Below are 11,795 nucleotides of genomic sequence, written 5' to 3'. Positions count from 1 at the left end.
CAGTGTAGTAGACAAAATGGAAGCGGACTTGTCTACCGGCTTAGCGGGTAAAACAATCAACACATCAAAAGATTTTTAGCAAGAGAATCTTCAACAGAAACGGACCTAGACCGGATTGTTTAGACTTTCTAAAAGCTTTCTTAGGAGAAGAGGGCACAGCAGCTACCTATTAACCCTTAGGCTGGTTGTCGCGACATATGTCGCGCTACTTTACGTATACTGTCACCTGGTTGTCACGACATATGTCGCGCTACTGGCTCAGTCTGTTTGGTCGGTTCCGATTACCTCCCATGGATGCAAAAACCTATATGACTGTTTTTTGTTATTTTTCTCTCTGTTAATTCACCAGTGGCTATGTAACATGTGTTACAGAATTGCACCAGTGTAAGGGTTAAGAAGCTGACCTCTTCTTAGCATTGTCAGCCATGACAGAAAAACGACTCACGAAAAAATTTCTGAAAAAAATTGTAAGTCCAAAATACGGCCAACAATGCTGCCAAAATCAAGCAAAATACAAGGAACGACCTCACCTCAACATAGTTGTGAAGTCCACATGACAAGAAGAGACCAAGAGGAACGAAACAAAGTCAAAAAGACTAAGTAACAACGGCTGAAACAGCCAGAGCGTACATCAAATGCGACCAGTCTCACTGACGCTGAGTTTTTAGAATGATGCATATGGCGGAGTATGCGCGCGCATACGGAAGGCAGCCTCGTTTCCGGGCTGGCCTAGACACCCTTACGGGTCTCGGTCACTCTTTTTTAGAGGCGTCTTCCTTGTTACCAAGGGGACGCGTACAGCGATACCAGCACTGAACCAGGGTTAATTGCTATATGTGAGTTGGGTAAGATATGTAATTTAATAGGTATTTTTACAATTTCAATTGCCATTCAAAGTTACACCTTTAGCTGCAGTCACGACTAGCTTCACCCCAACATCATATTACACAATCCCCTGCACAAATCGGGTTTTCTTTTTGAAATATCGTTTCTGGATCATATTTTACAACAGTTTAAAAACGACAACAACATTCCTCACAACAGTATGCGCAAGTGAGGCGTGTTTCTTTTGCCTGTTGCCCACAAAGCAGAACCTCAATTTTTATCTGTTATATTACTATTACTCCTTGAGATTTTTTCCAGTCCAAGAAAGATATAAAATCGCAGTTAAATGAGGTTAACATGACGTAGCAATGCAAGCAAGCAAATAAATATCCTCCAAACCGTTTTTGCCTTGACTAAAAGAAGGTCAGCTTGATATAAAAAACAAGTCGCGTAAGGCGAAAATACAATATTTAGTTAAGTAGCTGTCGAACTCACAGAATGAAACTGAACGCAATGCCATTTTTCAGCAAGACCGTATACTCGTAGCATCGTCAGTCCACCGCTCATGGCAAAGGCAGTGAAATTGACAAGAAGAGCGGGGTAGTAGTTGCGCTAAGAAGGATAGCACGCTTTTCTGTACCTCTCTTTGTTTTAACTTTCTGAGCGTGTTTTTAATCCAAACATATCATATCTATATGTTTTTGGAATCAGGAACCGACAAGGAATAAGATGAAAGTGTTTTTAAATTGATTTGGACAATTTAATTTTGATAATAATTTTTATATATTTAATTTTCAGAGCTTGCTTTTAATCCGAATATAACATATTTATATGTTTTTGGAATCAGCAAATGATGGAGAATAAGATAAACGTAAATTTGGATCGTTTTCTAAATTTTTATTTTTTTTTACAATTTTCAGATTTTTAATGACCAAAGTCATTAATTAATTTTTAAGCCACCAAGCTGAAATGCAATACCGAAGTCCGGGCTTCGTCGAAGATTACTTGACCAAACTTTCAACCAATTTGGTTGAAAAATGAGGGCGTGACAGTGCCGCCTCAACTTTCACGAAAAGCCGGATATGACGTCATCAAAGACATTTATCAAAAAAATGAAAAAAACGTTCGGGGATTTCATACCCAGGAACTCTCATGTCAAATTTCATAAAGATCGGTCCAGTAGTTTAGTCTGAATCGTTCTACACACACACACACACACACACGCACATACACCACGACCCTCGTTTCGATTCCCCCTCGATGTTAAGATATTTAGTCAAAACTTGACTAAATATAAAAACCATACATGTTGTGATAATATCAATTAACTTTACCTACATGTAAATTACATTCAACTAACTCATCCACATACTAACTGCAGCTAACAAACTAATAGAAAGAAAATTAGAACTTTCTGTTTACCCCCCCCCCCCCCCCCCCCCCCCACCCACACATTATTTGCTGTTTTCATCAACTTGCTGCTCTCAATTTTGTCAACACTAATTTTATCACAATTCTTTTCACAGAAATGTTTCTTGTACAATACAAAATACATTTCAAACTGAAAAGCACAGAATAACACTCACACTGTGTGGCATACCATGGCATTATTGCCATATTTGTTTGTTTGGTTTTTTTTTGTCGGTGGGGTTCTTGTTTTTAACAAGAAAATCTGTTCCTTTCATGATTTGTGATTTTGGTTTTAGTGAAAGTCTCCCATTTCCATATCATTGTGACTAAAATCTTTAAAAAAAAAATTGACTATATTCTATACAAGAAACACTTAACAAGGGTAAAAGGAGAAACAGAATCCGTTAGTCGCCTCTTACGACATGCTGGGGAGCATCGGGTAAATTCTTCCCCCTAACCCGCGGGGGGGGATGCCATGATCCACAGTCTAAAATGCACTATACTGCACCACAACAGCTACATAGTCACATTAGATGCTTCTGGTGTCATTCATAATTAACTCTCCAGTGAGGCACAAATAAAGGAAAATAGTTTCTAACAAATCACAACACACCATTAACTGGTGCGGGACGGACTTGAGCAACATGACAAATCACAAAAATCAAGATTCTGTCACTATTTTTTTCACAGGATTTGTTTTGATAAATTAAATATACACATATTTTAGCTCAAACAAGTGCGTTTGCTAAAAAAAAAATTCTGCTTATACTGCACAAAATATGTTAAATACGCCTCCATGCAGAATGCAAGTCTGATCAAACCTCTCAAGGTATTTTTAGTTTCATGTTTGACGTTCCATTTTAATCAATATCTCTAGTTCAACACTGATCTGAGAAAACTGGACATCCAAAACTGAGGAACGCAGAGTAGTTTTTCTGGCTGCAAAAGGCACTTTCTATTCAACTCAATCATTTGCCATAACGTTTTGCAAGGTACCTATCTTACAACATTTTGAAAGTCAGTTCTTTCAAACTCTTGTACGAACTCGGAAACCATCTTTCTGTCAAATGTTACTTTATCAATTAACTCATAGTTATCTGCTTGTTAATTAAGCATTAAATTGACCTACTTCCAAACTGATACAACATTACATTTTAAATGAAGGACAATCAACTTAGAGCTCACTGAACCAAGATCTATTTACTGCTACCTTAATATGATCCCTGAATCCCTGAGCCTCTCGTGTGAATCAAACACATCAACTAATCAATAAACAAACAAATACATACACTTATCATAAAATCAATGATCAACAATGCATGATAACTATCTCCTTTAGTCTCCGACTCCAAGGCAAAATAAATAAGTTACATAATACACAAATCAGCCAAAAGGGGATCATAGGATCAGTAATCACGTTAACACCATCAGTAAAGCCTTGGGTCTCATACATGTAGTAACAAAAAAATCAAATTAAAACCTAAATAAATATACACAGTCCTTATGTGAATGTGATCTGTGGATTTTTCAGTTTCTTATCAGAAATAAATAAATCATTCCAAAAACAACAAATATGATGGAAGCTTTTTAAATAATGCTGATGAAGGTGGAGACAGTCTATGCTGCCTTGCGACGAAGCCACCTGCATGCTACCGCCAAACGTAGAAAAGCTTCTCGTACGGTACGTTCTGAGAAAAAAAATAACAGAAAAGAAAGTCAGCACTTTTTAAAGATTTTGCTTAAGTGTGAAAAACTAAGTATTGTAATGTTTTCAAGAAATATGGGTGAATGGCTCCTTACCATAACAAATGTTTACTGGTTAAACAAGAAGAGCAAACGCTCGATCGAGTCACTTTCGCAGTTCTGAATATTATATGAGGCATCAGATGGACAGGAAGAAATTGCTATTCACAACACAATGCATACCTGAAGCATACCTGTGACCTTGAAAAAGGTCAAAGGTCACCAAAGCAGACGTCAAAGTGTAGAGGTCACTGGGAGTCACGTTCACATAAAATTTGAGCCCGGTCACTTTTATAGTTTCCGAGAAAAGCCCAACGTTAAGTTGTGTGTTGCCGAACAGAAAAGGCTAGTTATCTCCCTTGTTTTTCTGATAACGTTCGTAAAAGGCTACAGATGTAAATACTTTGATGTAAAGAATAATCCTACAAAGTTTCAATCACATCCGATGAACTTTGTCAAAGATATAAAATGTCTAATTTTTCCTTTGACGCTGACCTGTGACCTTGAAAAAGGTCAAAGGTCAACGAAACCATCGTTAAAGTGTAGAGGTCATTGGAGGTCACGACTAAACAAAATATGAGCCCGATCGCTTTGATAGTTTCCGAGAAAAGTCCAACGTTAAGGTGGTGTCTACGGACGGCCGGCCGGACAGACTAACACTGACCGATTACATAGTCACTTTTTCTCAAGTGACTCAAAAATAAATGATAACACACACATGCAAGACAGTTAGAGAATGGGGTGAGAAAGTGCGTGAGGGGGGAATGATGGGAAGTCCCCACCAAGACAATGTTCTGAAATAACTCTGTCAGGATTTGTATTGGCAGTATAAGAGTTGCGCCCCTGATAGTAAGGCAAACAAACATGACCATGCTGACCAGTGGCGACGAGCAATCGCACCAAATGATTAAATGTCCGCTGGATATGATGTCCTTTTCTTTTTAAATATGGGCATTGGAGATGATTCACCACAGTTGGCCTGCGTGATTTCCTAACCTCTTGTCACTTCAAGCCCAACTATGTGACCTCACGCAAGACACATTGTCAGCCATCACTGCAGGCCAGGGATCAATGCCCCAATGAATCCTGAAGTCCGCTGTGTATATTTTTGAGAAAAAAAGGGCATTACAGAGGAACCCACCTTTTAGGACCTCCAAAAATCTGAACAAATCCATCTTAAGGGGGGGGTCTTAAAATGGAGGTAAATTTACAGAGACTATGAAGAAAAAATCTAAAAAAAAGAAGGGTCTTAAAGAGGAAGTTTTAAATTGGGGGGTCTTAAAAGGAGGGTCCCGTTGTATATTCTTATCAAGCAGACATTACAATCATACACATCCGATTGCTCATCTTCACTGGTGGGTGTCAATCGCTGCTTGGCTTAATGTCAGGGAGTGTAATTCTTCCACATCGCATAAAAGTCCTGCATTATAAAAATGTTTATTGAACAAGCTCACTTCTCCTGTTTGCTTGCGTATATGCCTGAAGGTCACGAAGAATCGCAGGTGTCTCCTCCACTCGCTGTGGCGAAATATCTTGGCCTGACCCTGCAAGACGTCTCCTTCGTTCACCGATATTCCGGAGTCCAGAAGAAAGAGGTTCTGCTTCCAGTGGGTCAGGCTGAAAGAAGCTTAAAAATGTAATGGCTTGGCAAAACTGTAAACAACCTGAGAACCTTCATTGGATTAAGCACACACACACACACACACACACACACACACACAAAATAGAAAGAAAGAAAAAGATGTATATGTAGTACACGTACATATGCTAAGAGTGGAAAAAACATGCACACACCAACAAAACACACACACGCACACCAACAAAACGCACACACACACAGAGAAGTTGGAAAAAAGGGTAGAGGGAGATAACTGGTATCACTCACTTTGGCTGAAAATTCACAGTGATCCAGAATTTACCATTTACAAACTCTAGCTACTGGCTATACAAAGGAGTTTAAAAAAACCTGAAGGCTTTTTAAAATACTTTTTGAAAAAAACGTAAGCAGGCAGGCCTGAAAAGACATAAGGAATGATTGCAATGAAGGACTGAAATGGACCAAGAAGCAAACTTTCCTTAAAATCTTGAGTTGCTCAGAAAGACCATTTCTGCACTACAAAATGATCTGACTTCTCACAATAACCCTGACTATAGTGTCTCAGTGTTAACAAACTAAATCTTACTCATGGTCGGGTCCCGTGTTGAGCGAAACAGTTTCAACCTCTGGCGCCAGTCCTTGAAAATCCACCTGGAACCAGGTACAAAACCCATGTAGCATGCCAGACTTTGTGATTTCAAATTCAAACATGCGTGACATCTCTTCCAGACCTGTAACCTTGAGTGTGCTAATGTCAAGTTCCAGCAATTTTGTCTCTGTTGCTAAGCAGTTGTCGCGGTCCAGGATAAAGCTGTGGTTGGGCTTCTGAAGGAACTCCTCGAAGGCTAGAGGCCTGCAACAACAACAAAAAGTATGAGTCTCTTATAGCAGGCAAGAAATGCATTCCGAAATGTCCGTTTTAACTAAATATATTAACATTTAACAAAGCTGTGGCTTCAACCTACTTTTTAGTGCTAACTTTAACCAACAAAACACAAATACCTTCAGCTGGCACTATGAAATGTTACCTGCTATTCAGACTTGGTCATGTGACATGTTTTCTTCCACACGAGATTACGTTGACATCAGCTAATCGAGTGTGGAAGAAAACTCTGTCACACGACCAAGTCTGAATAGCATTTATGTCTCACAGCTTCAATAGAGAGAACAAACACGTTTTGCGTACTCACGCTTGACAAACCTAAACACAGGAGCAGCCATTGTGGAGAGATCTACTTTTTGACGGATGTGATCGAATACCTATGAATGATGTCTCGGTATATGTGAATGACGTCACAGTCATCGTCACAGTCTGTATCTTTTGAAGCATCGCATTCTTCATAACGTCTTTCTGTGTCTGCATCCGCGAAATGTTTGTTCTTTTCGGGATATTTGTCATCTATGTCCACAACTCTGTCCTTCTAGATTCAGACTAACAGGCCTCGTGAGCGAGCCACTTTCCAAGGGCAGCTAAATTCGCGTAGGGAAACAGTACTGTCGTCTGGGATGCCAGGTTCAGTATTCTCAGCGTTGAAGAATTTGTAAAGAGAAGAAACGATAACAGCTGGAGAAATGAAAGTCGTGTGTTTATTTTGGGGTTTTTGGAGGGACGATTTTGAGTTTGAATCCGTTCTTGCCATGCTCCAAAGCGTGTAACATACAATCTTGCACACGTTTACTTTAGTAGTGGCAAAGAAGGAAAGCGTGTGACATATATATCTATATATATATACGACTAGTGTCTGTGTGTCTGTGTGTCTGTCTGTGTATCTGTCTGTGTATCTGTCTGTGCGCGATGCACGGCCAAAGTTCTCGATGGATCTGCTTCAAATTTGGTGGGCATATTCAGGTAGACCCGGGACACGACACAACCTGGTCGATATTTCAACACGTGCTCTCAGCGCACAGCGCGGAACCGATTTTGGTTCCACCTCAGCTATTTTGGTTCCACCTCAGCTACCCGGGCCCCCATACCGACACACCATAGCCGCTACACCACATCACAACGCCAAAGTTCTCGGTGGATCTTTTTCAAATTTGGACACCGTATTCAGCTACACCCCGGACACAATATCATCGATGAGATATTTCAACACGTGCTCTCAGCGCGCAGCGCTGAACTCATTTTCGTTTTTGTGTTCATTTCACCATTATAAGTAACTCTTCCTTATCTTCTCCAGTGTTTGGCGTTTATCTCCCTTCCTTCGTGTGGCTTTCCCGTTCAGTTGTAAGTTACTACACTGCGCTGTCCACTGCGCTGAGCGTCTTCGGATATATTCCCGGCGTTCTGTTACTGTTACTATTTTTAGAAGGTCAACGCAGTGTACAGAACGTAAATTGGACCCGTAAATTATCCTCACTGTAAAAGTGCAAAGGTCGAATCAATTTATAGCCACGCGAAAAATACACTGTCATCTATCTCTCTATAGATACGGCTTCTCTGTGTTTTTGTGTGTGTGTGTGTGTGAGTGTGTGTGTCTCTATGTAAGCAACACCTGTGCATTGTTCAGTTCTGTTTGTGATGTGGTCTGGCGGCTTTTGTGTAATTTTAAGTACTGGCCTTCCTTTGAGAAGCCATAACTTGCTCAGTCCTGTTTGAGTGGAGTTCGCCTCCAAAGGTGATTAACACGGTTACATTCGTCGACAAGGATGGGACTCGATATGGTCAGGAATGGCATTATGGCCACTGAATCATTTTCGTGCTGTTCCCATTCCACGAATCTGGGAGGGACCTAAGCTTGGCGGGTCCATTGTTCGGACCCGGCGAAGCCGGCGTACGGCTCTAAGTACTTCTTCCCGGCGAAGCCGGCTACCCGGCGAAGCGGGTATTCATTCTAGTATATATATATATACGCACATGTATATATATATATATACAGTAGAACACCCCTTTTAAGACCTAAAAAAAATCTAAGAAAAGCAGGTCTCAAGAAGGAGGGAGTCTTAAAATAGGAGTGAATTTATAGAGTTTATGAACAGAAAATCTGAGAAAACAGGGTCTTAAGGGGAGGCACTGGTGTTAAAAGTGATTTTTTTTGTTTCATAACTCTTGGGTCAGCAATTGTTTTAGAATTTAAGTACTCAGTCTATCTCCTGAGAAAATGGAAAAAAAATAAAAATTGGACCATCGGTTGCCATGGTAGCAATCCAAGATGGCCACCAAACTGCCCCTTTTTAAAACCCTAAGGCTTTTTTAAAACTGCATGAAATTTAGTTTTGATGCTTGTTATTTATACTTCAGCACAATGCCGAGAAACTGATTGAGGCTTTTTTTGATATCTCAAGTCATTTAAAAAATATCAATGATGAAAGTGAGTGATGTTGAATTTCATGAAAAAACGCCCCCAAAAAGGGTATAACTTCTCAAGAAAATTTTTTTTCAACAAATCCCTCAATCAGTTTCTGCAAAATAACACACTCAAGATGTACGCAAAGTTTCAACAACGCAAGTTTATTAGAAAAAAAGCCTTAGGCTTTTGTAGTGACAAAAAAGTAGTTTTGAGAAAATGCACAAAACATGAAGAAAATGATTTTTTTTCACACAAACGTTTACAAAACATGTAACAAAACAACACTGACAAAACAACAAGTCTTGCTGAGTTCCACAAGAAAAACGGAAACTAAATTCAACAAAATGTTAAAAAAAAACAGCCAGTGTTCTGCAAGCACCAAGGAACCTGTTCCAATGTCACAATGATCAACTCTCATCCGTTATGTGCACGCTGCATAAATTATGCCCATCCATAATTCCCAAATTGTTACCAGTGAAGCCTCTTATCTTGGACCTCTTTTGGACTTACTTTGATTTATCAGGGAAATTTATAACAGTGTCCTTTACTTTTTATACTACGATATTAGGGTTGACTTCTGTGAATTGCCATGCAGTGCCATGGGTACTTTGGAAGCTCCTCTCCAGCTTCCACCTCACCATCTGTAGAGAACATAAATTCAAAATTAATAATATGATATGTCTATTACAAACTCAATACGGCTTTTCACATTTTCCCAACAATGACACCACCCCCCCCCCCCCCCCCCCCCCTCCTACACACACATTTGAAAAACAGGTATTGTAATATGTGATAACACGGTATTTCGGCGCATGCTTATGTCAGTGCTAATAGTCAAGCAGTGAACAAAAAGATGTTGAAAAATCATGTGAACGGTGCTAAGGCAGTGCTGGTCTGGTCTACAGCTATTGCACATTCTTCATGCGAGCGGCCCTCGCTTCGCATCTCTGTATGTATGTCTCTGACTGCATGCAGACACCATATGTTCTGCATGGGAAGTATGACCACAAGCAATGTTCACTCACTGGTCCATGTGAATGCATGTTTGTTTGTGCCACAAGAAAACTTTGATCACAGGAGGAAGCTATAAGTAATATGCTCAAGAAAATAAATGAGGAAAGAACAGATGTTTTGCCCCAACAGGACAAACCTTGTGACAACCAAGCTTCACAGTAGCCGCACATTACTGACTTTGCATCCTATTCAGTTTCTTTGCATCAGGGTGTTGTTAGTAAGATTCTCTTCTTCAGCAGTCACACACAGTCACACACATGAACACACAGAGCCAGAGCCGCAAACATAACCAAACTTATGTATAAACTTCTACATTTCTGTCAAAAAAAAGAAGAAAAAATGCATACCTACTACAAGCTTTATCAGCTGCTTGGAATCTTTACTGCTCTGCTTGGGCTAGTATTCAGCTGCAGCAGATTTCCCAGGAGATGCATGGTGTTGCACCATGGCTGAACAAAGTCATTTTTGTATTGATTGTTCTTTTTTTAAGCAGTTTATTTGCTTTTTTCCCGAAAAAAGATATAGGGTCTGCCTTTTCGTTGCCATAAATGGCGAACTCCGTGTTGTCCTTACTGCCGTACACATTCCGCTCCGCAACTCTAAAATAAGTCGTGGTTCAAAACACACATGGAAACGTGCTTCAAACGTACACCACCGATGGTGATTTCTTGCTCCAACCCAGCTGTTGCAAGGGAAGCAGCATAGTTTCCAGCCAATTTTCATTCTGGACGAAGTTGAATGCACAAACTTGATCTTCCGATTCGTTCGTAGCAATAGCAGACGACACTATCGACTCGCACTTTCTTTTTAAACTTCTGTCACGCCAGCCTCTGCAACTGATCTGATTTTACCCAATAATCATCTTTTGCGTGTCTAGCACTGAAATCGGGGTAAAACGTGTGATAAACTGAAGATTCCACAAAGATATCCAAGGAAAATCGCAGCTGTAGATGTTTCACATCGCCTTTGGCAAGATCTGGCGGAAATTGAAGAATATTGCATTCTGGGAAGGCCGAATCGAACCGAACGAGACCGAGCATAAACGAAGTTTAATATCCGCGATTCGATTGGTCAGTAGCGAAAATTGTTCATACGGAATTTCCCGGAATCTTCATCGGTTCTCTTCGGCTCTTTGGAATGTCTTCTTGTTGCTGTTACTAACGGCGCGAAACCAGTAAACGGAAATTCCCGTTGTCCGCGGTATGAACTGATCCTAGCAAAGAAAAGACAACTCATTCCAGTCATGCAAACGTGACTACCGTTCACGATTTGTTTGACTCACAGTCACCACGCAAACATACGCATTTTTTTTTGCTGTTTTGTGTGTTTTCAATACACAATTGCATACACATACATTGTTCATTTAGCCGTTTTGACCGTTTATGATTAATTCTGATCTAAAATCAGTACATCAGAGTAACCAGAAGAGGTTCAAAATCCAGAATCAGAAAGAAAACCGAAATGACCAGGGAACAAAAAAATCACTTTTTTCACTGTGGTGTCTGCCCTTAAAAGGGAACAAGTCTTAAATTGGGGGGTCTTAAAAGGGGGGTTCCACTGTAATAGGAAAGGAAAGGGGGGGTATGTGTGTGTACATGAGTTTATGTGTTCGTATGTGCACACATTGTGTTTGTGCACATGGGTAGCAGGGAAGGAATGTTGAACAGCATGTATAAGCAAATGTATGCATTCAATGTTTGTGAGTGTAAGCATATATTTGTGCACAAAAGGAAGCATGATGTCTCTGGCATATACTTTCTACTATGCTCAAGCAGTACCTACTGCAGCCAGCCTAAACATTTCTCAGTATCGAAACATACACTGAACTCCAAATTAGTATTAGAACAGACACATTGCCCACAAAGACACACAAGTCACGAGAATGAGGTTTTGCATGAACAGTTTACATGCTTGTA

At 40.1% G+C, this 11,795-nt stretch overlaps 1 protein-coding gene across 2 annotated transcripts in view; it reads right to left on the bottom strand.

Annotated features, from left to right (window-relative positions):
• Window positions 1-2,279: 2,279 nt before the first annotated feature.
• Window positions 2,280-11,795, bottom strand: part of LOC138959568 (protein arginine N-methyltransferase 2-like) — a 30,109-nt gene continuing 20,593 nt past the window's right edge. Inside the window, exons 7-9 of one of the 2 annotated variants that reach the window (XM_070331105.1) lie at window positions 6,162-6,428; window positions 5,433-5,595; window positions 2,280-3,923 (exon numbers count right to left, since the gene is read on the bottom strand). In XM_070331105.1, coding sequence (XP_070187206.1) covers window positions 3,885-3,923; window positions 5,433-5,595; window positions 6,162-6,428 — 469 coding nt within the window. In that variant the 3' untranslated portion in view covers window positions 2,280-3,884. Of the gene's footprint in view, window positions 3,924-4,680; window positions 5,596-6,161; window positions 6,429-11,795 lie in introns of those variants that run through there. The other variant, XM_070331104.1, reaches the window with a different exon arrangement.

Source organism: Littorina saxatilis, linkage group LG2, assembly GCF_037325665.1.
Source record: "Littorina saxatilis isolate snail1 linkage group LG2, US_GU_Lsax_2.0, whole genome shotgun sequence".
Taxonomy (NCBI): Eukaryota; Metazoa; Mollusca; class Gastropoda; order Littorinimorpha; family Littorinidae; genus Littorina; species Littorina saxatilis.
This window is presented reverse-complemented; position numbering and strand designations above follow the sequence as displayed.